This window comes from Phoca vitulina, unplaced genomic scaffold (genome assembly GCF_004348235.1).
Source record: "Phoca vitulina isolate PV1807 unplaced genomic scaffold, GSC_HSeal_1.0 scaffold7, whole genome shotgun sequence".
NCBI classification, from domain to species: domain Eukaryota; kingdom Metazoa; phylum Chordata; class Mammalia; order Carnivora; family Phocidae; genus Phoca; species Phoca vitulina.
Window position 1 is genome coordinate 58,293,368 of NW_022589710.1, and position 27,118 is coordinate 58,320,485.

At 41.2% G+C, this 27,118-nt stretch overlaps 1 protein-coding gene across 3 annotated transcripts in view; it reads left to right on the forward strand.

Annotated features, from left to right (window-relative positions):
* TDP1 (tyrosyl-DNA phosphodiesterase 1) overlaps nucleotides 1-27,118 on the forward strand; it is a 95,054-nt gene that overhangs the window by 9,128 nt on the left and 58,808 nt on the right. For all 3 annotated transcript variants that reach the window (XM_032405772.1, XM_032405770.1, XM_032405771.1), the window contains exons 4-13: nucleotides 456-511; nucleotides 2,718-2,814; nucleotides 6,725-6,759; nucleotides 11,578-11,670; nucleotides 15,038-15,205; nucleotides 15,658-15,736; nucleotides 17,579-17,758; nucleotides 18,560-18,608; nucleotides 20,636-20,702; nucleotides 22,303-22,410. In XM_032405772.1, coding sequence (XP_032261663.1) covers nucleotides 456-511; nucleotides 2,718-2,814; nucleotides 6,725-6,759; nucleotides 11,578-11,670; nucleotides 15,038-15,205; nucleotides 15,658-15,736; nucleotides 17,579-17,758; nucleotides 18,560-18,608; nucleotides 20,636-20,702; nucleotides 22,303-22,410 — 932 coding nt within the window. The remainder of the gene's footprint in view (nucleotides 1-455; nucleotides 512-2,717; nucleotides 2,815-6,724; nucleotides 6,760-11,577; nucleotides 11,671-15,037; nucleotides 15,206-15,657; nucleotides 15,737-17,578; nucleotides 17,759-18,559; nucleotides 18,609-20,635; nucleotides 20,703-22,302; nucleotides 22,411-27,118) is intronic.

A 27,118-nucleotide genomic window follows, 5' to 3' on the forward strand; every position in this document is an offset into this window, starting at 1 on the left:
GTCAAGATGTAATTGTTCTAAGCCTAGTGAATGTCCAGTCCCAGAGGCCTGTTCACAAAGCTAGCTCATAAGTTAGGCTGAAAGGAAATGTTCTTTTCTAAAGGTCTTTTTTATAATCACCTAGGGGAAAAGGGATAAATTTGTAAGTCCTTTTATTTAAATTAATCAGAGGGTTCTAGATATATGTAGTAAGACTATTTAGAAATACAAATACTGCCAAAGCCTGTGGGATCCTTTCTTTAGAACCTGTTTTCTCATGCACTACTCCAGTGATTTAGATTCCTTGAATGGGGAATTCCCGTCAAGGCTTGAGTATTGTAGCACAATTGTCCAGGTTTATAAATATTTGGAGTTTGTCATTACTCTAGAGTTTCTTTCAATTCAATAACCAAACTGTTCTTACAGATTGCTTGCCTGAGTTACCTATAACTCCATCCTTTTCTTTCCCCATCTAGTTTAACTACTGCTTTGACGTGGACTGGCTCATAAAACAGTATCCACCAGAGTTCAGGTGAGTACCACAGGATAACTGATAACATCCTAACTGTAATGGGGATTTAAAATGCAAGATTAGTGTTTCTCAGGCAACTGCTGTTCATCTTTCTCGAGTATTTCTTTTGAAACTATTGAAATCCTACAAACTTAGTTATATAGGGAAAACAGCATTTGTTGATCTAGTCTAAGTAGTCACATGCATTCCTAATACAGGTTTTAGCATTTGCCTCTTTTGCTGTTTCCAGAAGTAGATAAGGACAAAGCAATCTAAAGACAACTTTGATGGTTAAGCGACTGCCTTCGGCTCAGGTCATGATCCTGGAGTCGCGGGATCGAGTCCCGCATCGGGCTCCCTGCTCAACGGGGAGTCTGCTTCTCCCACTGACCCTCCCGCCTCTCATGTACTCTCTCTCTCTCTCTCTCATTCTCGCTCTCTCAAATAAATAAATCTTTAAAAAAAAAAAAAGACAACTTTGATATCTTTTTTTAAGATGTTATTTACTTGACAGAGACATAGTGAGAGAGGGAACACAAGCAGGGGGAGTGGGAGAGGGAGAAGCAGGCCTCCCGCAGAGCAGGGAGCCCGACATGGGGCTCAATCCCAGGACCCTGGGACCATGACCTGAGCCGAAGGCAGATGCTTAACAGACTGAGCCACTCAGGCGCCCCAAGACAACTTTGATATTAATGTGAAGGAAAAGATCATTGCTACCTGCTTTCTGGATGTGTAAGCATGCCACACTTAGTACAGCAGTGCTGTTCAAAGAATTTTTTTTTTAAGGTTTTATTTGCGCACGAGCGCATAAGCGGGAGAGCAGCAGGTAGAGGGAGAGAAGAAGTAGACTCCCCACTGAGCAGGGAGCCTGATGCAGGACTCGATCCCAGGACCCCAGCATCACGACCTGAGCCAAAGGCAGACGCTTAACTGAGCTACCTAGGTGCCCATGTTCAAAGAATCTTTGCTTTGCAAATGATTCTTCCTGTGGTTTAGGAGCTAGTGAAGGGGGTCTTAGAGCTACCCTTATCCAGATTATGAAGGTGATGGATTTTTCAGCTTGTCTTCTACAGTTCCTCGGCCTGGTGTTAGGCAGTGTAGACCAGATAAAGATAGCATTGTACAGTGCCCTGCCGCCTGTCCTGTTGTTAACATTCACCTAGCAAAACCCCTAACAGCAAGTAAGGTGAAGGAATATACCCACAGAATGATTGTCAAAGTCCTTGGTGCATTTAGGATCTCAGATTCTAGAAACTTTATTAATAGTAGGTAAAATGCTATTGAAATTTCCCAAGTGGCTTTGACACACAAAGGCTTGTATTTGACCTGTAACACATAGGATTAGTTTTCGCAATATGTAACAGAAAAGCAAAAATAACCGTGGCTTAAATGAGAGAAAATGATTTCTCCAACCTAAGAAGTCCAGATGGTAGATATTTGTGGTCTGGATTGGGGGCTACTATGGTTCTCAGGAACTTATTCACCCATTCTGTCTTTCTGTCCCACCATCTTGGTGCATATCTTCAGAGTCCCTTCATGGTCCAGGATGGCACCTGGGGCTCCAGGTCTCTGGTCTGTGGTCCAGATGGCAGGAAGGGGAAAGGACAAAAGGGCCACATCCCAGCTATGCTTCCTCTGAGTGGTCTCCTGGAAGTCCTACACAACACCTGCTTGTATTTCATTGAGCAGGACTCAGCCACAAAATGCCTTGTTTCATTGAAATATAACAACCTGTTAGTCTGCATCATGCTGTGGGCCTGGGCTTGTTCACTCTTGGATCTTGGGGGCCTGCCATACCTAGCACACAGTAGGAGTTTAGTGAATATGGGTCTAATGAGGAAATGCTCTTTGCTTGGTCTAAAGAAAGGGAAAGAAAAGAGCATTATACTAGATAACAATGAATGTTTATCTTGTAATCTGAACCTGAAAACACGAACACAGAGCTAACTATATGTTCTTTTGGATCAAAGAAGATAATTACTCAGGGACTTCCTCGAGTCACAACCTCTCTGGGTCACAACAGAGCTTTGGGATCAGGCCACATGACCCTGTTGTAAAGTTAACTGGCTAGTGGAGATTAACTGAATAGTGCTGTTAGCTCTGTACTCCGTGACCACAGAGGCCAGAAACACTTGTCTGGTGGTAAGGAAACACCTAGCATTCTTTAACTAGTCAAGAGTCCAGCTTTATAAAAGATGTATTCTAAATACTTCTGATCTGTTTTCAGGAAGAAACCAATCCTGCTTGTGCATGGAGATAAACGAGAAGCTAAGGCTCACTTACATGCCCAGGCCAAGCCTTATGAAAACATTTCCCTTTGCCAGGTAGGCTGCTTATTGCTGTTTGAGATCCTGCTTAGTCTGAGAGTTGGAAAGAAATTTAGACGTTTAGTCTATCCACCCACCTAGAGCAAGAATCCTTTAGTATCACCAATGGATACTTGTCTAGCCTTGACTTAAATGCTTCCTGAGACAGCCCATCTGTGTGTGGGTAGCCCTTGTGGTTGGAAGGATTTTTCTTTATGTTGACCTGATGTCTCTGTATTTGTCAGGGTTCTCCAGAGAAACAGAACTAATAGGGTATGTATATGTGTGTAGAAAGACTTCTTTGAAAAGAATTGGCTCACATGATTGTGGGGACTGGCAAGTCCAAACTTTGTAGGATAGGCCTGCAGGCTGGAGACCCAGAAGAGAGTAGGTGCTGTAGCTCAGGTCCAAAGATAGTCTGAAGACTGAGTTCCCTCTTCCTTGAGGGAGTTGGTCTTTTTTTCTTTAGGCCTTCAACTGACTGGATGAGGTCCACAAACAAAGGGTAATCTGTTTTACTCCGTCTACTAATTTAAATGTCAACCTCATCTAAAAATAACCTTCATGGCAATATCTGACCAGGTATCTGGGTACTGTGACCTAGCCAAGTTGACACAAAAAATAAATCCTCACCATCTCCTTTTACCTTTCACGTTTGGGTCCTGATTTCCCTTCTCTGGAGCCACATAGAGTAAATCTCATCTCAGATGTGACTGATTCTTGTATGTGAAGTCCTCTATTGTACCTCCTTAGTTTTCTTTCAGGTTCGAGCATGGTTTCTTAAGTTGTACTTGTAACAAGAATCCCTATCTTCCCCCAACCTGCCAGTACTCCTCTGTTTGCATCTAGTTTGTCAGTGTCCTTCTCAAACCTAACCAGGTTTTCTGGATGCAATTCGGTGGCTGCTGCTTTCTGAGTGCAGCTTAAAACTTTTTATTTTGACAGCTTATCTGACTGGTAGTAGCTGCTGTTGACCCTTGACCCGTAGTCCTCTGATCTTTTTCACGTGAATTGCGGCCAAGGTCTATACTGGGGAGATGGACAAATTAAAAGCAAACCTGTTAGGAAACTGCCTGTGTGAATCGAGCTGCAAATGATCCACGCCTGATGGGGAGATGTTAAATGGTCTTGTAACAGGTGTATCTGCTTGGTTTGCTGGGACCAAAGCAGAGCAGAAAAGGCCAGAAAGTTGTTGCCCAGGTTTTTGTTATAGTCCTAGAATTCTGTCCTAATGCTCTTAGGTCCATACATGGAATACTTGGACTTCCATTATCATCACTGGTTGCTTTTGATTCCACCTTGAAGAGAATATTGTGTGTGGCATTTCGTGCAAGAAACTGGCACACTGGGGAGAGAAAAGCAAGGATTTCCTTCCTGTGGAAATGGTGGCTGTGAAGTGGCTGGTGTCGTACTGACCTTCTGTTTTAGCGGCTGGGCAGTCCATTTCCAAGCAGCCACAGTAAGATACTTCCATAGCCCCTTTCTCTCCTTGCCAGAGTGAGATGGCCTCCAGATTTCTGCTCTTGGAGTGCGTTGACAAGAGTGAACACAGAACCTAGATGATTTTTCTCCATTTTCTTGTGTTTTTTCCTCCCTGTCCATATAAGATGTAAGAATTCCAACTCATTTTGATATTCTTTCAACTATAAAACATTATCTGTGTATATGTGGCTATTTTTAAAGATTCAAAGGGAGAAACCTCAGTCAGATCAACCTTAAACTGGTCTTAAATTTTTCCTATGATTTAACCCACAGTACTTTATATAGTTGGAGTTTTAATCTTTTTTTTTTTTTAAGATTTTATTTATTTAAGAGAGAGAATGAGATAGAGCGCGCATGAGAGGGGGGAGGGTCAGAGGGAGAAGCAGACTCCCCGCTGAGCGAGGAGCCCGATGCGGGACTCGATCCCAGGACTCCAGGATCATGACCTGAGCTGAAGGCAGCCACTTAACCAACTGAGCCACCCAGGCGCCCTATATAGTTGGAGTTTTAAAACAGTCACTCTTATCCAACATATTTGTGGCTCACCTCCTACACCTAGGTAAGCCTCTGCTTGGCGGTTGCCTAAAATCCCATGGTTTGCTTTTGCTTCCAAAAGAGGAGGTTTAACTGCAGTAGGATAATGCTCATAAGACTAATTGTGGGTGGAAGATAGCACAGGAATCCTAAAAACCAGTCATTAAATCAGTGGAAATAGTCTTTTTCAGATACTAGCTCCTTGTACTGAAAAGTAGGGCGAGTGTGTGGCATGTGTGGTGGTGTGCTCCAGGCCCGCCACTAGAGGGCGTGGTCGTCTTTCCCGCGAGTGAGGAGATTTTCAGATGGTCCCATTTCTAGTCTGAAGTATAGATTTGTGGCCCCATCCTGACCTGTTGAAATATTGTTACATCTTGTCTGTAAAATAAATTCTTGGGTTTTTTTTGGGGGGGGGCAGCATAGTGTTACTTGATGAAGCTGAGGCATACTAGTCAAAGAAGCAGCAGATGCTCCCATTTTGCACATGTGGGACCTGAGGCCAGAGATTGAGGCCTTGTGGTGGTCAAGGTTCAAACTGCTTGGGTTCTGCAGTTGTCTACCCACTATGTCCTTCTGGGCCCATCACTTCTGTAAGCCTAATTTGTTTATTTTTAAGATGGGTTGCTAATAGTCTTTTTCACTGGGTTTTTGTGCCAAGGATTTGGTGCATTTGCCCAAAAAGCATCCATTAACTATTACCTATTCAAGTTAATATCCTTGTGCTTAGACTTGCCCAAGAGCAAACAGCTTATAGCAAAACTAAACTCGGAAGCCAAGTCTCTTGACCATTGCATTTTTTGAGCTAAGTATCAGTTTACAGAGAGGCAGTTTTCATTCTAATTGTGTAATTTTAAAGACCTACTATTCCCTGATCTCTCTTCATTTGTGTGGCCAGAACATACAAATGAATCTGGTCTGTGAGTGTCCCCAAACACTGAGCTTAAGAATGTAGTGAGCGGGGCCACCTGTCTGAGCATCCCCAAGATGGGCTGTGTCATACTCCCCTGTGTTCCAATTGCCTCTTTTTGCCTCCAGCATACAGGTCCATCCCTCTGCCCTGTTGGGGCGGGGAGCTTGATTATAGTAGCACTTGGTTCCATTTGTAGAGTGCTTACCCCATGCAGGCCCTATTTTCTAGACAGTTCATGTAATTGTCTCCTTTGCTCCTAAAATTCTGAATCCCCTAACAGCACCCTCATTGTAAAGAGGAGAAAGACGAGGCATAGAGACTTAAGTATTTTTCAAAGTGGCCCAGAGTTGTAAGGATGGGATTTGTGTCCCTACACCCGCATTCCTCACTGTTGAGCTGGTTTGACATTTCTGTTTAACTCTTTCATAGCCTACATCTTCAGGCATATTCTGCTTAACCAAGGTCTTGCTATACTGGATGTTAGATAAAAATGTTTTAATTCTCCACCCACTCCTGTTTGTTTGTAAAGGTATCATTTTGTAATAGGAAATAGATTGAATACATTCTCTCTTTTCAGCACTTGCTAGGTTGTCAATATAAGAGAACTTCTGTTTTAACATCAATGTATGCTGCTACCACATTTTTTTTAATATATGGTCTAGAAACTTTCTGATGTTAATTTCTGTATAAGCCAAATATCTTAAAATTTTGCATAGGGTCTCATTTGGTTTTTTTGGCAACTAAAATCTGGCTTCTTGCTTCTGATTACTGTAATTAAAAATGGAGTATGTATCAAATCATTCTGGCTAACAGAAAAAAGTCTTAATGAGCCTCACTGGGTAGGATTATATAAGTTGTAGTGTCAGTCCAGGGCTTGTCCACTAGAGGGCAGTAAAAACAATTCAAAACAAAGTTGACCTGAACCTTTTCTAACTTAATTTCCAATAGATAGGGATATTCGGTTTGTTAAAAATAAGTGACTCAACTTCTTTTTCATCCTAGGCAAAGTTGGATATTGCATTTGGAACACACCACACGTAAGCAAATTTTTATGAGATGGGGGAGGGTATGATTTTTAGTAGAGCCAAGGAGGCGACTCCAAAAGTGCTTTTGAAGGAACTCGCAGGTGACAGTTTTGCCAGGGAAAAGAATCTGTCGGTAAAAAGTAGAGGCAGTGGAACTGTTTACTAATGGCCTTAAGACAAAGTCCTGGGATTCTGGCTATCAACATGAAAATCTGAATCTGTGATGTGGTTTCTGCTTTCTTTCTGTTCAGGACATTTCTTATAGCCAGCTTGGGGGGAATATTTGGTGGTTGTGTGGTCCATGGTTATGGATGACTGTACGTGTCAGTCATGAGTCTGTGGATTCTACTACCTTAAAAAAAAAAAGTCTGGTGATCTCTTAAGATGCTGAGTTGCATTAAATAGAATATTGTTAGGTCAGCCTCATGCTGTGATAGAAAGAAAAGCTATTTTACAAAGTTGTTAACTTGAGAGGCTGCTGCCTATCCCTGCTCAAGACTTCTGAGAAGTTCCTTTCAGAATAATTTCGAGATGTTGTAAACCAGACAGGAAAAACTATTACTTCCTACCTGACACGTACCTAATGATCAGTTTGACTCCTGTTCTGCTGCCATGAGTTTTACAGCTGTTTGAGCCTTTTTACATAATTGTTCTATAAATGAGAAAAAGAATAAGATATGGTTGTCCCTCTTTCAATATTTTTATAAATCACATTTCTCTAGAAAGGATTTGTCAGAAGAATGTGACAAAGCCTCATCTTTGAGACCAGTGGTGGAAATGGGTTGGTATTGCAGGCAGATTCCTTCAGGTGTCCATCTCTAGGGCAACAAGGGATCTCATAGGAGGAATGTTAGTCCTGAGTCTTGCTGTGGCCATTGTTTTCTTGATGTTATGGTGACTTGAAATAAGGAAATGTGTTCATCTTTCTTTAGCAAAATACAGTTTGAAGCATACAGCCTGTTTTAAAAAGGAACCAGAGCAGGAAGAGTTGAGCCATTTCATAAAAAGATGCCTTTCAACCCTACATTATAGGGTCTTAGATCCCCTTGAGTAAATGTTGCAGTGTTTACCAGCCATCCCTAATTAGTAGCCTCTAACAGGATAGGGTTTGAGGATTGTTGTAAACTTTAAGCATTTAGCTCAGGTATAAACTCTTTATGTAGCACTGAGGTCACAGGATGCTAACTTCAGCAAAGGATACAAAATAGCCTTGAATAGACTGAATAGGTATCTTAGACTCCCCTCCCTGCATCACAGGAGAGCCTGGTGGTGGATGGCAGTAGTCAACCTGTCCTAGGTAGACATTCTGCCAGCAGTGGATAGCACTGAATGGATTCTAGCCCACTGCCCTTAGCTGGACCCCTAGCACAAATACCTTACTGATTCTAAAATACTGCCCCCCATTTGGGCCCTGGACATGATTTGCTAGATCCTTAGTGCCAGCTTCCTGCACTAGCCACACATTCTGAGCCAGCAGTCCACATTGGGTGTAATCATGCTGCAGTTACGTGCTGGCACATAGGAGAGCCTGTGTCTTCCATCTTCATTTCAGTTACACTGTAAGTCTTGTGAGGGACTGAGCGTGTTGGGCCTGGCCAGGATCTAGCACAGTGACATTTGATTGATCCTAGAGGGGCTGTCCTTTTTTTTTTATGCTATTTAACAAATTATTTGGTCCTTCCTTTTCATTATATAGAGGTCCTGAGTAGATAAGCAGTTACCTTCTAGCTATTGTTGAAGACAGGACTAGAACTCATTTAAGTTTTTATTCTCGTTTGTTTACAGCTAAAACAGCTAGTTTCCTTTGGTCTACTCTTCCACCTCACCCCTGTTACACACACACACACTTAGCGGGTTGAACCCAGCAGAGTTACTCACTTGGAGTTGTAAATGCCTAGGGAAGCAGTTACAACAGAGTCCTTCCCAGCCACATAGTCTGTGTAGTTTACATATTGTTAAAATGCCAGTATCTTGTAGGAGATTAAACTCATGTCTTGAAGTTACTCAGTTGCTTGTTTAAAAAATTTTTTTAAAGAATTCATTAAATATTGAGACACAGTTCTAGTGTTTTGAGACTTAATAGTTCTTCTAGCTCTTAGTGTTTGGGTGAGAGAGGCGAAATTATAGGAGTTAGAAAAAGGAGGAAACCTTCCAGCTCCTGGTGCTGGGGTGTCACGTGCCTCCCCAACTTGAGAGTGTAGCTACTGCAGTAAATAGGGAGTAGTCTTTGACATTCACTTTAGCAAGCATGTATTGACCATGTACTGTGCACAGAGCATCTGAAGACCACCAAGATGTAGCCCCCATCATCATCATCCCTGTTAGGTACAATAAACGTGCTTTATCCATGTCTCTGTAGGATGCCATGCAGTCCCAGGGCCTGTCACCCAGTGCTTTAGGATTCTGAAGCTTTTCAGTGTCCCCCAGAGCTGGGAGCAAAAGTACTTCTGGCCCTGAGAATCAATAGCGGGGAAGGAAGGAAGCCAAAGCTGCCAAATGGGAATGTCTAACTGGGAGCCAGTGGCAGACTGCAGGGTGGTCAAGGCACCCCTTTCTGCTTGCTTCTGTAGCCGGCCGCCCAGCACACATGACTTAGTCCTTCATCTCCCCTAGACCACATTGTCTGCCCGTCCACCCACTCACACACCAATTGTGTGAAGTGTCCTTGGCCCCGTTCTTCCCTGTGGAAACTGTGCGCAGTGAGAGAAAGATCCCAGCCCATGTGGTCCAGACAAGTTCTTCTGGCTCATTCGGGAACCTTGATCATTCCCATTGCCTACCCAGCCGTAGATTCTGCAGTTGTAGAAGGCAACTGTTAACACCTCCTGGATTGCTGTGGGGATTTGGTGTGTTGCTGTTCTGGAGAGCTGCTAGCATGCCTGGCACGTAGGTGCTCCGCAGACCTTTGTGTTCTCCCCCCTTTACACGAGTAGCTCCAGATTGGGAAATAATCTCTTTTGCTGCCCCCACAACTTAACAGGTGATAGGGAGGGCAGCGTTTCTTCAAGGGAGACCTCCTTTCTTATCCTTTATCCATTTTTAATTGTGATTTTTATTAGCTCATGCCATTTTGTCCGAGATGATGGCTCTCCTTAGAATAGTTCCCAATTCCGTTGGGTAGGATTCACTGACAGCAGTACATGATTTTCCTGATAATTGATGCCTTGATTAATGGAAATATTTGTGAAACTTACATCTTGAATTCATAACTGGCCTTATTCTTAATTACAGTCAGCTGCTAATTTGGCAACTGTGTGTGTAAATCTGCCCAGATTTCAGGGAGCACGTTTCATAAATGGAGAAAAGATGGGTTCAGCAGCTGTCACTTCTCCAGCTTTGCATTAACTTACTGGTTGCCAGCTTTGGTTAACTTCTCATTTTGGCAAGAGCTAAATATCTCATTCTCTATTCTTTGCATTATCTTTTTATGTTAACCTCATCCTGTCCAAATACTGTTCACGGTATTGTTGGTTTGGAGAGAACCAGTGGTTCATTTTGCCCCCTATGCGTGAACTGACATCAGTAGGTATTAAGTAGCATTTTGGCCCCAATGGAAATAAGGCAGAGTGACTGTCTTGAGGAGTGAATTTCTAGTTACAGGGAGAGAACTTAGATTCCTGAAATAATTAGGAAACAATTGGGAGGCCAAAAGCCCTCCAGCAGTAGATGAAAAAATGAAGCAAGACACTGAAGGAGTCCTGGAAATGCACACGTGTGAGAGTTTGTTTCATGAACGCATGTTACATTTCCTTCTCGCAACCCTATGCAGCAGGGAAGGGGTTTACCCTTCGTTTTGTAAATGAGAAACTGAGGGACAGAGTGACTTCCTTAGGGTCCTATGGCCTCCAACTGATGATTGGAACAGGTCTTCCAGCTTCAAGTAGAAAGCTCTTGTTTGTATCCTATTCCTTCTCTCGCTAGAATTAAAATATGAGAACTCTGTCTGATGACTGGAGGCCTGGGGAAGGAAGGCCCGTGGCAAAGGGAGGATTCAACTGGGTCTGATTTGAGTAAATGAAGAAAAGGAAAGATTTATTTCAAGGCCAGAAATGCATTGGTGATGAGTATGGCATTTGTGGAGTATGAGAAAAGATCAGTCTTAGGATAGTGAAGCATTTTCAAACTTTTCTAAGCCACAGCTCACATTAAAAAATACAGCGTACATTTTAGTCTGTTACACGTGTCCATACTCATGTGCTAAAACCAGTTATTTAAGTATCTACAATATATTTTTCAGTTTCTAACTTCATTGCAATTTTTTTAAGAAATATTTATTTTAGAGAGCGTAAGCAGGAGGGGCAGAAGGAGAGAGAATCTTAAGCAGACTCTCTGTTGAGCACAGAGCCCAGCGTGGGGCTCGATCCTAACGACCCTGAGATCATGACCTAAGCCAAAATCGAGTCAGATGCTTAACTGACTAAGCCACCCAGGCGCCCCTTTATTGCAACTTCTTAAAAAAATGCTAGCCATGATGTAGCAGAAGGTTGTGACCATACTTTGAAAAACACTGGACAAGAAGCTTTCCATCGTCCCGAATAGTAGCAGATAATAGATAAGGGTAAGGGCTCAGAGTGTCAGGCTTGGCCATGTGGGCAGGATGAGGCAAAAATTCATTTACTGATACTCAGAGCATTTTGGAAGGTGGTTTTCTACCTATCTCTTAAATAGACTTTGATTTTAATAATGTGTAGAAGAAATGAAGATTATAAATGTTAAGTTTGAGTATTAGAAGGGTCAAAGAAATCCTTTAGCTGTGATATTTGCACTAGAAAAATAGTACATATTTTAAAAGTAGTGTTAATGCTTTTGGTCTCGTCTCTGTTCTTAAAGGAAAATGATGTTACTGCTGTACGAAGAAGGCCTCCGGCTTGTCATCCACACCTCCAACCTCATCCATGCTGACTGGCACCAGAAGACTCAGGGGTTTGTAGGCTTCTAGTTACTTCACAGCAGTGGCTGTGGGTGGCATTCCCTTTTTCTTATATTGTTTTAAAAAAAAAACACCCTCACATGTGGCATAGAAAAGAGACCTACACGGAAATAGTATTTTACTACTGCCCTGCCCCAGGTCGACTCTCTTGAAGTAACTAGTGCTAACAGTTTAGTACATACACATCCATGGCTATTACATGTGTAAACAGAAATACTTTTTTTTTCCCTAGCTCTTACAAAAATGGGATTATACACACTGCAGCCAGGCACAGGGAACAGCATATGCAGAGGATCTGAGGCAGGAAAGAGGGTATAAAATGTAAGGTCTGAACCCATTTTTTGGTGAGACCCATCAGTAACTTGCCCCGGAACCCACTATACTCTTGCTTGCCATTTCCCAAATGGTAGTGAAGGGAAACTTAGTGGTTAATCATATGCTAAAACTTCCTGTCATCCTCAGTTTATTTTTCCATGAAAGAAATCTGGTGTCTAAGCCTTTAATATGGTCATATGGTCATGAATCACCAAGAGAAAAATTGAATTTGAAATTTTTTCGTGCTTTTTTTGTTATTACTAATCCTTTGTCCTTGGTATACTTATGCTAGATCTAGTCTTTGAATCCTTTTTAGAAGAGGGGGTTGGTTTTTTTGTTTTGTTTTGGGGATTTGCTCAAATCAAGTTTTAAGCATTGTTCTCCCACTTGGTAAGCTCTTCCTTCTGGTTGGCTTTCATTTCCATTTTTTTAAGCCATTTTGTACATCTCTGCATTCTCCAGGGTTAGAAGAAACTCAAGCATTCATCTAGCACCTTTCGTAGTTCCCATATTCTCCACTCTCCTCCTCCCCAGCCTTATGCTCCCTGTCACTGCCCAGGCTGGGTAGAACTCTTAATTTCAGGACGTGCTAGCTCTGGCAGAGCCCAAGGCACATCTTAGGTTGAACCGAAGTGCAGGACCTTCTAGACTCCGTCCTGTGGGCTTGGTTCGACTCCACTGCTGTGTAGAACAAGAGTACCCTCTCTCCTTTCAGACAGTCCTTCTAGTTTGGAAAGCAGGCTTTTCCCTGAGCCCAACATCTCTAGCTTTCTCTTCACTCCCCTAGCAAGTGGCTTAGAGCCCCACCCCCAGTGCTGATAGTTTTTCTGTAAACATGTTCCAGTTTTCAAGTGTCCCACTTAAAATCTGCTTCTCAAAATGCAGTTAATTCCAGCTGGTTCAAGGTGGAGGGGATCACCACTGTCTAAAAGCCTCAGCCACAGGAGGACTCTTGATCAACTGAATTTAGAATTAACTACACCTTTGCTACTCCTACAGCTGCTTAGCTGCTGGGTTGGGTTTTGAAACTCATGAGTCATAATGGAGTTTTATCAAGTTGGCAATGAGTCTTATGTGGCTCAAAGAAAGAATCCCACCCATGGCCCCCAGCTCTTTTTGGAGTCAGAAGCTTGAGCCATGCTTCTTTAGGTCTTTCCAAGATGGCTGCTGTGGGGGAAGGGATTAAGGATAATGATTCAGGTGTTCAGGTTTTTTTCCATTATGGAAAAACTTTTTTTCTTTTTTAATTCTTTAAATTGACTAGTTTCTAGCTTCACATGGTTTCAAACTTAAAGTATCAAGGGTATGAAATCTCCAGTTTCTCTCTGCCAGCCACCTTCAAGTAGGATACTATTATCCCACAGTGAGTCTAGCTTCTAATCTCAAATTTGCATTTTTGTGTTGTGGGTTATAATTTTTTAAATGTTTAAAAGTAGTCCTTTTGTGTAATTCTCATGATTGGTCTGCTAATTATGCTCTGGTCCTCTTCTGCTATACAAGTGTTTCAGCCATCCTTTTCAGCTGCTGCTTGGTCTGCCTTTTAATTTCTCACTTTTAAAATTATTTGGCCCACGATAATTTCACATTTTACTTTGTCAAGTGCTAAAAACACCTCACATCTCCGTATCCTGGTTTAGAAAGTCGTCATCTGTCCTGTTCCTCATCCAGACATGGTTGTGAGTGAGCCTCTAATCTAGGAGGAGCCCAGCAGCCTGTGGGCTCTGAATTGCTATTTGTGAGGGAGAGACTGACACATCCGTCCAGCCCAGTGTGCTCATTTTACACGTAGAGAGGCAGGCGCTCACAGAGGTGGTTGGGCTGGTGCCAAATGACACAGCCAGTTAGAAGCAAATCTGGCCCCAGAACCTGGGCTGTAGTCCTTGTCGCACATGTTACCCCTTGTACAAGGGGTCTCCTCAAGGTGGGAAGGAAAGGTATGACATGCCACCCTGCTAGAAACGTATGCGTTTCAGAAGATGTACGTGCAGGACCCTTATGATTCTGGATGCTTCCTGCCCTGGTGGCCTGCATCTCACCAGTCTCCTTTGAGGGTTGCCAGGTGAAAGGAATTGGGCAGTTTCTCTTTGGGCTTAATGGGTAGAACTGCAGTGGGATAGCCATAGAAGCGGAAAGGTAGTAACAGCAAATATATCCTTAGTGCTTGTTTAAGCCTGGACGTTGTTCATCACAGGCACACATGACCTGTGATGCAGGACTACTAACCCGGTTTTGCAGTTGAAACTGAGCACGAGGTTTGAAGCCATACTTGTTTGTGATCTGTCATGGAGCGCATCATAGAAGGATTGGGTTTAGATATGCTTTTCCCACTTGTGGGTGTATAGAAGTTTGGGTGAACGGAATTGTCCTCCTTTGAGGAGAATTGGCGAAATGAAAGATGTCTTTAATATGTTGTTTACTAAGTTATTTGAAAGTCTGAGGTTAGTATAAATGTAATAGCATTAAATGTGGTATCTACTCATTGCAGATGCCAGAAAAGTACAGGATATGCAAATATCTCAAACCGGCTATAGCCTATATATCATGAAAATGGGTTTATTTATTGTAAATAGATTTGTATATACATTTTTCTTAGTGTAGGTAACTTTTTCCCATTTGGCTGAAGAGCTACATGGGTGTAGCTTGCTGGGGTTACTACAGGTGGTATGGATTTGCTGTGACAATTAGTGCAGCTATTAACCATTGTCACAGGGTCTTAGCAGTATGGAGGTAGGGGGCGGGGGTAAAGAATAAGGAAGGTGTGGTCAAAGAGGGAGCAAAGAGCATTGAGTTGAGAGGTGGGCAAAGGCCCGATTTTACTGGGTCCTAAATTCATGGTGAGGTATTGAAAAATCATTCTGAATATCATGGAAGCCGTTGGAGTGGTGTGATGGGATTTATGCTTCATGTTCCCTAAGGATCCTGTACTTACCATGTGGACACAGGAAGTATGATTCACCTCTTCCTTAGGGTGAGTGTGTAGTCAACACAGGTATCATTGTAATCAGTTCTTTTCCTGACTGTTCAGTTATTTTTTTTCTGTTCCAGAATATGGTTGAGCCCCTTATACCCACGAATTATCCATGGAACCCATACATCTGGAGAATCAACAACACATTTTAAAGCTGATCTCATCAGCTACTTGATGGCTTATGATGCTCCTTCACTCAAGGAGTGGATAGATATCATCCATAAGCATGATCTGTCTGAAACCAAGTATGTGGTGTTTAGCAATTCGGGATTCTTAAAGTGGGTGAATACCTTGAGAGCCACACAGTATCTGCAGTGCAGGGGCTTTGGAAAGAGATAGAATATTTGGCTGTCCTTCATAACATGAGAGCAGATTCTCTCACTATCTGCATCTCCTAGGTCTGAGGTGCTAAAGTGGAGGCCGGTAATTGTCTTGCTCACCATAAGCCTCCCTCTGGAGTACTCCTAAAGTGACTGATTTCATTGCCGGCACCTTATACCTCGTGAATGTTCCACCATGAGTTGATGTGCTTGAAAATTAGTTTGAGTAACGATTACTGTTCTGAGGAGTCACCTCAAAAAATAGGTGGTCTCTTAGAACATCTCATGATAACATTAGTTTTTGTGTGTATTTTGTGATTTGGGGGTCCACAAATTACATCACTCTGTTCTATAACTTGTATTTTATATCCTTTTAGTGTTTATCTTATTGGATCAACCCCAGGGCGCTTTCAAGGAAGTCAGAAAGATAATTGGGGACATTTTAGGCTTAGAAAGGTAACAGAATTTTTACTCTTTTTTAAATTAATATATATTGTTCATTTATAATTGTATATTTTGATGGCAGCTTCATTATAACTAGCACAATTCTGGGTGAACAGGCTCTTGATAAATTGTCTGATTATAGTTTTCAGTAATTACTTTTTAATGTTTTGTCTTTTAGAGGTGTAGACTGCTCTAAATGGCAAAAGTATAAGGACTTTTTTAGTTACAGATTACTCATTCATGCAGCTATTGTAGCTTTTGATTTCAGGATCTGAAGGGTTTTTAACATACAAATTCAACAAAGAACAGAAAAGTACAATTGAGTAAATAGTACCATAATGTATTTTGTTTACTAAACCAGGGCCTTTAAGAGTTATTACAAAAGAGGCCTTTGTTGGTGGTATGAAAATGACAAGGAAAAGTCTCTAACAAATTAAAACAGCAAACAAGTTAAAGATGACGATTTTCTTCATCTGTTTAGGAGATACATTAATGACACTAATAAATTCCCTACGTGGCTCTCGTAAAAGCTTTACCTTTTTCTGTGAAGTATTTGTCATGTAAGAATTAACCCTTGGTTAATGAAACGTTATCTTAATTTGCTTTTTTGAAATGAGACCACAGCTGAAAACATAGGATCTGGAAGCCAACATCCTCATTTCTTGGCCTAGAGAAGGCATTAGAGCACACTGGCTGAGTGGATAGCTTGGAGGTAGATTCCCAGACCTGGGTTCAAATCCTCCCCTGTTAACAAGTCATATGACCTGCCTCTCCTCTATAAAATGGCATAACAACAGTACTTCACTCAGAAAATTGCATAAGGATTAGACGAACTTAGAGAAGGCAAGGCACATGTTGAGCCTTCAGTGTGCTGGTTGGTGGCTCTCAGTTTGTGACCTGATGGTTGAGACAGGCTAGATGCTAGCACATGGTGTGTAGAATCAGTCTTCCTGGAGGATAAAGAGCATCTTGGTTTCCAGGCCACCTCTCACAAGCTCCTGTTGCAGCACAGCTGCCTTCCAGGGAAGACGCAAATGGTCAGACTTGTGTTTCACTGACCTATAAATGGAAACCCAGGGACATGTCCAGGGCCAGGTAGCCGATCAGGGGCTGAGCACCAGAACAGAAACTGGGTCTTGTAGCTGTCAGTTCAGTCCTATTTCTTACACCATGCTGCAGGAGGGCAGAAACTGAGAACTAGGCTTTTATAATACTAAAGCTGTGTTAAGAAAAATAATACATGTGAAATTAAACAATGCGCTCCATTGGGACAGGAACTGCGGCTTATTTTTCTTCAGCCTCTTGGTAGTAAACACACAGTACATGTTTAAGTAGATAAAATTTCCAAATATTTTTGAGTTGTTTCTGCAGCTTTGTGTTAAGTATCAAAGCGGGAAATGCAGATCAGGCTCCCTGTAGTGCTTAGGGTGCTCTGTATATATACATAAATACACTCTTTTATTTATTTATTTATTTTTTAGAGCATCACTACGTGGAGCCCAAGTGTTAAATCTCTTTCAAATGATGGAAGTCAAAATATACAATAGTTTGTATTTTTTTAGGTATTATTTCAAGGCAAAATCTCATTTTGTATGGCAGGTCAGTGGTTTATCTGACATTCCTACTAAAAGGGATCTTTTAAGAAAGTTGGTTTTGCTTTAATACAAATCAAAGAATTTTAGAAGAGTACTTCTGTCCACCTACTCCATTAAAATATTTTTAGTATTTAAAGAATATTTTCCAAAGAAAAAAGTGTGAAATTGATATGTAATATTTTCAGCATTTTTCTGTTGATTAGGGGTTCCAAGGACAGAAAATCATATTCTGAATTGTTAAAAATTTTTCTGTTCACAGCTTCTGAAAGAGCATGCCTGTCCTAAAGGAGAGTCTTGGCCAATAGTAGGTCAGTTTTCAAGCATTGGGTCTATGGGAGCTGATGACTCGAAATGGTTGTGTTCTGAGTTTAAAGAAAGCTTGGTGACGCTGGGGAAGGAAAGCCGGACCCCAGGGAGAAGTTCCGTTCCTCTTCATCTGGTGAGTGCCTGTCCTACCTCACTTGATCGTGTTTATTCTCTAGTCCCAGAGAAGCATGAGAATCCATCCTCCCCCCATAGAGGTTTTAGTCATTGATTCTTGCATGGAAACAACAGTACATTAGCACCATCGTGTGTGATCAAGTGGCCCTTGAATCCTCTGGTGCTGAGAAGGTGCTGCTCTCTGCAGAGCTCCATTTCAGCTACATACTAGCCTGTGATTTTTCCATTCCTTCAGGTTCTCAAGCCAAAGAAAAAAATATTTGATAAGCCTTGCCAGCAGAATTATGAGCATTATTAATTAGAGACTTTTGAATTAATAATTAATTTTGCATTGAACTCAGTGTTAATTTGGCATTTTTAAGAGAAAAACTGAAATAGAAGTTTTTTCATTGAATATACTTCCTGAAGTTGTTAGAAGTTACATTTTTTCATAAGATGGAAATTCTTAAAATTTAAAGTGCATTTTCTAAGTTTTTAAATGAAATTTTTTTTTTTTAAGATTTTATTAATTGTCAGAGCATGAGCTGGGGGGTAGCGGCAGAGGGTGAGGGAGAAGCAGGCTCCCTGCTGAGCAAGGAGCCTGATGTGGGACTCGATCCCAGGACGCTGGGATCATGACCTGAGCCGAAAGCAGATGCTTAACCAACTGAGCCACCCAGGCGTCCCTAAATGAAATCTTTCTAATTGAGATTTTCATCTTAAAAACATTCTTTTTAAGAAAGTTTCTTTAACATGGTACATTTTGAGTGTTATTTTGTATTTTTCCTTTTTTAAAAAATTTTTTTTCCTTTATTTTTAGATCTATCCTTCTGTGGAAAATGTGCGAACCAGCTTAGAAGGATATCCAGGTAATTGTTGGAGACTGTCTCAGTTGCATTTTTTTGGTGTATCTTTCATAAATGCCCTGGTAAACTTTTTAAAACAAGTAATAAAAATGCCATTCTCCTTGAGAAAAGAACTGGTTAGAAATTTGGAGAATATTTTCCCTTAATTGGCTAAGAATCATGGAAATAGGTAATATCGAGTAGTACTATGTCCCAAAGATGGTTCCATGGTTTTGGGCAATTTTAGTGTGTTACTGAATCCTCACAGTAACACTGTGAGGACTTGTTCTCATTTCCACAAGTAAGGTGGTCCCTTCTGCCAACAACAGGTTGGTTGTCCAGACGAGATGTCTGAATAAAACCACCTTTCCCTGCTATGTCCTGCCTTTCCAGAGAAATTCTGACATGCCTTTCTCTGATCTCTCTCTCTCCATATTCTCCCTGCTTGTGTCTGTGGCTCTGTGTGGTTCTTCCAATTTTGAATCACAGGTATATTTAAGGTACAGAACTTCTGCTTAATTTTGGGATGAACCTTTGGTGTTACCTAGTTGATACTTGTCCTTTCTAAAGCACTTCATCTGTAAATGCCTAGGATGATTTTGTAGGCGACTTTCAACTTTGCTATTTTCCTTATACAGTGCTAGACACTGAACTTTTATTTGGAATCCAGCAGCCCTCCAGATAACACATTCAAGAGGCAATAACCAAAAACCCAAGTAGGGTTTGTCTCTGGAAAAAAGAAATCTGATTGGCATTTGCTTGTGGCTGGAAGCAGAATGCTCTGAATTAGACTAATTTAGTCCATTTATTGCTTGTCAAACTAGATGTGACCCTGCCAGAAAAATCTTAGTAAGGTTTGGAGTGTAGTGTATCAGCTCATTTGTTGCTACCTAATGGCAAAGCTAAAATCATTTCACTGAGACTCAGACATGGTGAGGTTTTGGTTGGTTTTTGTCTTCTCCTTTCTCCACTTCTGATACACTAGATTCATTCAAAATGTGCTTTTTAATGGGGAAGAACACGGTGTTTTCCATAAAACTATTTTGTAACTGGCCCTAAATACGTTTTTTAGTTATTTGTAGTAGAGGATACGACATGCCTTGTGATGACTCAGAAATTTAAAGCTCTTTTTGGGATATAGATTATTTATGGAGAAGTTCTAACATGTGTTTGGAAAGTCAGTGGTGAATCTACAATAGAACTTTCCTCCTTTCTAAGATGAACAAAAACTGGCTACTAATTGTGTTTCCACTTGGAACTGTATCTCTGGTTTTGATGCAGGAATATGGATTTTAGCATTGCTTTTTAAAAGCAACTGTTTACTGAACTTTTTTTTTTAAGATTTATATGTTTGAGAGAGACAACATGAGCAGGAGGAGCGGGGGGGGGGGGGAGAGAGAGAGAGAGAGATCTCAAGCACACTCCCCATTGAACAGGGAGCCCAATGCAGGCCCCGATCTCATGACCCTGAAATCGTGACTGGAGCCGAAACCGAGTTAGACACTTAACCAACTGTACTACCCAGGTGCCCCTGAATATTTTAATTTTAGTGATGACTCTATTCCATTTGTAAGAATGTTTAGCTAATACAAACTCTGCTTGGAAATAGCAGAATGTAAAGGGTAAAGGAAGCGGGAACTGAGTTTTCATCTGAGTCTACCTTCCCAAGTGTCCAGCTCTTGGGCAGAAATGGAGATGCTCCAGACCAAAATGGGGTAAGGATTTCTCGCCTGCATGAGGACTGCAGGATAGGCCAGAGTTCTTCATGTAGTTTTTCAGATACTTCGAATCTGTGCTGTTATTAATGTTTAAATTACCACCCCCAAGTGATTAATACCTCTTTCTTTTCAGATTGTAAACATTTACCATTTAACATGTATCCCTCAGAAAGGAAACCCCACTGAGGGACATACCTAATACAAGTGTAGACCTTTTCTTTCTTTTCATAAGATGAAATAGGAAGTGGTTTTGTTTTTTCAGTGTTTACTGTAGATTCTTAATGAAGGATCCTAAAATTATTTTCTGTAATACTTGTTTTCTTCTTTTAAAAGCTGGGGGTTCTCTTCCCTATAGCATCCAGACAGCTGAAAAACAGAACTGGCTCCATTCCTATTTTCAGTAAGTAATTGGTTTAGAATGCTGCTATTGCTTCTTCAGAAATATGAGTGTTATTTATGTCAGTGTGTTCTTTTAAAAAAGAACCTTACATAATACAGCTGTATTTTTTCATCTACATATGTTAGTGATAGAAATAACTTAAAACAAGGTTTTGAACATTATTTGAAATAGGTTTTTAATACCAAAGGATAAAACTGATCTGTGAGGTTTGTATTTAAATATTGGCCCTCAAAGAAAAAAAATAACGATGATGATGGGTAATTTAGAATTTATGTAAGGAGCATTTTAAAAAAATGTTATTTGAGTATAATTGACACACTGTCTTACATTAGTTTCAGGTGTACGACATAGTGATTCAGCAACATTTTAGCTCATATTTCCAGATTATAATTCTTCTGTCTGCACATGTACATGCACGTACTGTATGACTGCAAGCTTGCCGTGGGTGGAGTCCACACCACTCTTTGTCCAGGACATGGGATCGTATTTGGTTTGTTGTAAGGGCTCAGTAAATGGTTGAATGGGCAGGTGAAGGGATTGTCTTTCATCCTCCTCTTGTTCCAGTGGGCACACTCTGACTGTTCTAGGCCAGTGCAGTTTCCTGCTTCAGGCATGTGTTACACTTGGCAGCTGGAAACAAAGGCAGATTGCATCTCAGTAGCTTGCAGGCTAATTCATTGTGTCCTTGTGGGCCCGTCCCTGTGTCCCTGTGGGCCCCCGTTGGGAGGTTGTTCCTTCCAGAGAACATTTCTTTATATTGATGAGCTCCTTTCACGAGTCATTCAAGTGAATTTAATGATTGAAGGAACAATCTACATAATCCTAATTCTGGTCTTAGCCTTTTTGCAAGAAAGGATTGTTGCCTCATGATGGTAGGCCCTCTCTTCCTACAGAACCTCAGTCCTGCAATGCGGACAGGTAAATGTTAGCCTTGGACTGAAGTGTTTCCAAATTATCCTCTTTTCTTTTTTTTTTAAGATTTTATTTAACACAGAGAACACAAAAGCAGGGGGAGCAGCAGAGGGAGAGGGAGAAGCAGGCTCCCCGCTGAGCAGGGATCCCACTGCAGGACTCGATCTCAGGACCCTGAGGTCATGACCTGAGCTGAAGGCAGACACTTAACCCACTGAGCCACCCAGGTGCCCCATCCTCCTGCTTTTTAACATTGTTTTAATATTCATCCTATTGGCATTTTTCCCCATTTTGTACTTTTTTTCAACAAACTTCCTGAGCCCGTACTTGGTAATGCACTGTGGGAGCATGATTCCTCCTTTTAAGGAGCTCATAGTCCACGTAGGAGACAAGACATGCACATATGCAGTTGAAAACACAACAGAAGTAATAGACATGAATATATACATGTCTTACTGGCAAAAAAAAAAAAAAAAAAAAAAAAAACACGGTAAGGCTAGATACCAAAGGGTTACAGTGTTTTATTATACTGCTCTCAAACAGAGTTAATAAAATATTAGAGGTCCCATCAGAGAACTGTGTACCCACTGTTTAGATTATAGGATTTTGCTTTTCATGAAGTTTCCTAATACTAGGATTATGACAGGTTTATATTTTCTTACTGGTAATGGGTCTTTCCTGTCACTAGCAAATGGTCGGCTGACACATCTGGCCGCAGCAATGCTATGCCACATATTAAAACATATATGAGACCCTCTCCAGACTTCAGTCAGATTGCTTGGTTCCTTGTCACAAGGTAAGTAGTCCTTATAGTCTTGGTGGGAAGAACTTTTAAAATGTGTTTGTAACTCCTGCTCTGAATACCAAATGGGTTTCCAAAAAATGGTTTTGTAAATTGTCATTTAGTTTTCAGAGTGTGTATGTCTTCTGATCCTTATTTAAGAGGCTTATTACTTACCCCTTTCTAGTGCCTGTTATCATTGCCTGATTTTATGAGTCTTGATATTTATGAGGTCTTCATAAAGTCTGCATTTACTCTTGTTAAACTTAATACTTCAATAGTAGGAATTAGGCAAGTTAACATTCGGGGTAAATACAGAACAAAAATGATATGGTAAAATTAGTATTCTTTAATTACTTTCTCTTAGGTAATTAACATTTGACTGATCAAGTCTCTTAAGTGTTTTTTTAACATCTTTATTAAATAACACTTTAAGATTCACCTATTTAGTCTGCAATTCAATGATTTAGTATACTCACAGAATTGTGCAACAATCACTATAATTTCAGAATTTTCATTATCCCTTAAAGGAAATGCCTTACCTACTGAGCATTCTTGTGTCTATTTTTATAGCAAGGTAGATTGCTGTGCTCTTGGAAAAAGAGAACTGGACTAGAACTTTAGTTCTAACTCCTAGTCTGCCCAAAGGCCATTAGGCATCTCTTAATGATTTAATAAGACAATTAATGTCGTTAGTAATAATTAAGGTATGACAGAGTAATTTCTTTAATGAAAAAACTTTGAAACAAAAATTTAAACTCATGAAGCAACTCTTAAAAAAGCCAATTAGAAGCAAAACCAAGTCCCTTCCCCAGCTTATGGAAATTAGTGGTAACACTTTTTACCTGGCTCAGGGTAAGGAACTGTGAGCTGAATAGTGTTAGTGGTATACATCAGATGCAACAGTGGGCTTCTGCAAAGTTTTTGAGGCACCATAGTATAATGGAAAAGCATACATTTGAGTACTGAAGATTTAAGATGCTCTTCTGTCATTTACTAGCTCTGTGAACTTGCGAAATGTATTTAATCTGAGTCTGGTTCCTATTCTTTAAAATGGGAAAAGCAATGGCTGCCTTTTGGGGTTGTTGTGAGAGTTAAATGAGCTGCTCGAGGCTCCGTGCATCTGACATAACAGACCGCAAGACACGACAGCTGTGATTATGCTAGTTCAGGCTTCACTGTCAAGACTGAAGGATGGCCAGGGGAATTGGTACACATTTCTTTGCTGTGTGTCTTTAAAGAAGAGAAACTTTGGCTTCTGAAGTAGGTTTCCTGGGTGTGAAGACCTGAATTAGAGATTGCCCGGGTAGAGAAGTCATTGCCTGAGACAGGTAGTGCCAGGGAGAAGAGAAACCTCTAAAATGTATGTGGCCTCGTCCTCGGGCAAGTTCAATCCCTAGTTGCCTTGGTAAGTGTGGGATTGTTGTTAATCCCGCTCCCAATTTTCACACTTTAAGCTAAATTTTTTTTTTTTTCCCAGATTTTATTTATTTGTCAGAGAGAGAGCACAAGCAGGGGGAGCGGCAGGCAGAAGGAGAAGCAGGCTCCCAGCCGAGCAGGGAACCCAATGCAGGGCTCGATCCCAGAACCCTGGGATCATGACCTGACCCAAAGGCAGATGCTTAACCAACTGAGCCACCCACGTTCCCTAAGCTAAATTATTTAAATATTCCTGACTTAGTGATGAGAAATCAAAGCTAACCAACAAGAACATAAATTTGGATATATTACGGACCCTTGAACATAATTCAAAGGAATTGGATTTTCAGAGACTACATTTCAGCGTCAGCTCATCTGTTCAATAATTGTCTGTTAAGCCACATTATTAAGTTGCAAGTAGTAAAAAAGGAAACCATGTTACTAAGTTGCAGTATTAAAAGCCTGGCTTTTTATATTGCTTCTGCCCCATCGTGATGCTGTGTGACAGTCACTTCCTGCATACCCTGATGATGAGTCCGTAAGACTAGGTGAATTACCTACCTGCTTGCAATTCTAAAATGCTACTTTTGGATATACTTGAGTAGTGGGCCATCATTCATCCCAAGGACTGCATGTTTTGTGTTTATTTACATGAATGTTGTTTTGTGTCGAATACCTTAAATTAGACATTTTTCTCAATCTGGTGTGACAGAATTCTCTAACAGTATGGGCCATGTTCTAGGGCTCTACCCAGTATATATTCATTTTTTTTTGGAGTAGTCGAGGTTCTTCCTGCAATCATGCCACTTTGCATGAAGGTTGAATTGAACTTGAAGGCTATCCTTCCAACTTCGAGAAGAATCAGATAGGATTTTAACCAATGTAGGAAAAGCCATATAGAGAAATATGTCAGTTATTTGGTAAAAGTGGTCTTGTCTAGCATTATGTTATCCTACTGGGAAAACTGTTGCCTAGAGAAATGTAGCCTTGAGTCTCTTTCTACATCATTGGACAAGTTGAATTTACTGTTTATTTGGGAATTCTTTTCCTCAGAGTAGAGTGAAAAGATGGATGTACTTCACTCAAGTTGGGTATTTAGTGATCCTGTTTTAGGGGTATGAAGGGAGGTTGAGATTAACGATAATCCTTGTCTAAAGGCAAAGTTTTTGTAGTCGAGTATAATGATGGCATTCGTTGAGCTCTGGGAATACAAAGCAAGACGTGACCCATGCCACACAGAGGCTGCAAGAAGAAATGGGACACTGTATACTAGTTGTTTACCTGTGTAAGGATCTGGTGAATGCACCTTTACAAATGTATTATCTGGTTGGGGTGGGGTCAGGGTGGGTCAGAGACGCACTAAAGCTAAGGCAAGGGTATCTCAGGTAGGCCCGGAAGCATGCCTAAGAGTAAACCAGATGACTGGAAGGTGACTCTAAGCAGAGGAAGGGGACGCAGAGGCCGCAGAGCTGGAAAAGTACATGGGGTTTTCAGGGAACATCTGAGTGAATCTGCAGTTAGATGAAAGAAAAGAGATTCCTATACCTTCAGAATGGATTTTCTTAAGCTAGGGCACCATTATGTTAAGTGCAGAAAGCATTCACTGTCTATTTATTCATTTAATATTTGTTGGTTTTGTGTTATGTGAATGACTGCTTTCATATTGACTGGCTATTACTAAATTCTGACTTGGAAGTTAATTTGTTAAGAATTTGAAACTTGTCATGGCTTTGTGGCTTCTAATTTTATTCTGGAATACCTAGGCTAAAAACTATCAACTTATCAGATATATAAAAAGGTACAACAATTACTCGGTGATTTCAACGTAACAGACACTGTTCTAAGCACTTTTTGTTCATTTAATTTTCACAACTGCCCCATGGGGACTCGGAGAATGGTTAAGTAGGCTGCCCACAGTGACACAGTAGTGAGTTGTGGAAGCAGGATTTGAACCCACGGAATTTGGCTCCACAGCTGGCACTCTTCACCTCAACTTTCTGATGCCACTCTTAACAGCCGATAGTGTACCTATTTTCTGTGAAGACGGGTCAAAAGAAACTGCATCACTTTACTTTGATTGTGGTATGGAAAAAAAAAACATAGCATCCCAGTATTAAAGAATATCTGACATAACTGAAGTAATAATTTAGAAAATACTTAGAGCCCACTGTCAGCCCTTCTACAATAAGGGAAAATGTAGATCTGAAATATAAGTGACATCTACCAGGAACTCCCTTTTTTTTTTTTTTTTGTTTTTGTTTCTTGGTTTGCCACCTTCTCTCAAAGTCAGAGCATCCCAAACTGAGCTCTTACCTAGAAGGATATTTCCTTCCCAACATCCATGTTGGCCCTGGTGGCACCTGCCCACTCTTTTATCCTCAGGCTTACAGCCCAGCTGTCCTCTTGCTATTCCTTCCTTTGAGCATTCTGCAGCATTTACTGAGGTCCTTCCTCTTGTGAATGCAGGGCACTTGGGATAAAAAACATAAACATCAGGACGCCTGGGTGGCTCAGCTGGTTAAGCATCTGCCTTCGGCTCAGGTCATGATCCCAGGCTCCTGGGATAGAGCCCCGCATCGGGCTCCTAACTCAACAGGGAGCCTGCTTCTCCCTCTGCCTGCCACTTTTCCCTGCTTGTGCGTGGGCGCTTGCCCGTGTTATCTCTGTCTCTGACAAATAAAATCTTAAAAAAACAAAACATAAGAATCTTAAAGGCACTACCTAAATCTTATCTCTGATGTCAGAAGCCAGATATAGAAGTAATTAAAATAAGAAGAGATCGATTCTGTGCTTGAGGTGGGCATGTGGATGCTTTGGATAGGATAATCAAAGCCTGTTCATTCTTACAATGTCTCAGACTTTACTTTTCTGATCTCTGAAATTACCAAGTCAGATCCTACCTGGACTTGTCAAGTGATTGCCTGTCTGCGGGCCATCACACACGTGGTCCACTTCCCAGGCCACCTTTCCTTTTCCTAGTTGTCGAAGACCATCTTTCAGAAACATGAATTTTTCTCCCTGTCCCATGTTCAGTTTCCCCCCACTTCCTATATGCTAAAATCCAGAGTGCTCCTTGGCATTGTGACCCTAACCATACCATTTTCACCGTTCCTATGCTGTGTTCTCCAACACGAACTGCCAGAAGCAGCTTCCTATGCCCCAGTTATGCCCCAGTAATCACCCTGCCAGCAGCCCTCTCCTGATGCCTTTGTCTTTTCTTGCTGCCATTCCAAGTGCTGCCCACCTCAGAAGAGTTGTCTCAGGTCTGGTGTCCTCCCTTGGAGACTCCGCCAGCCCCCTGACT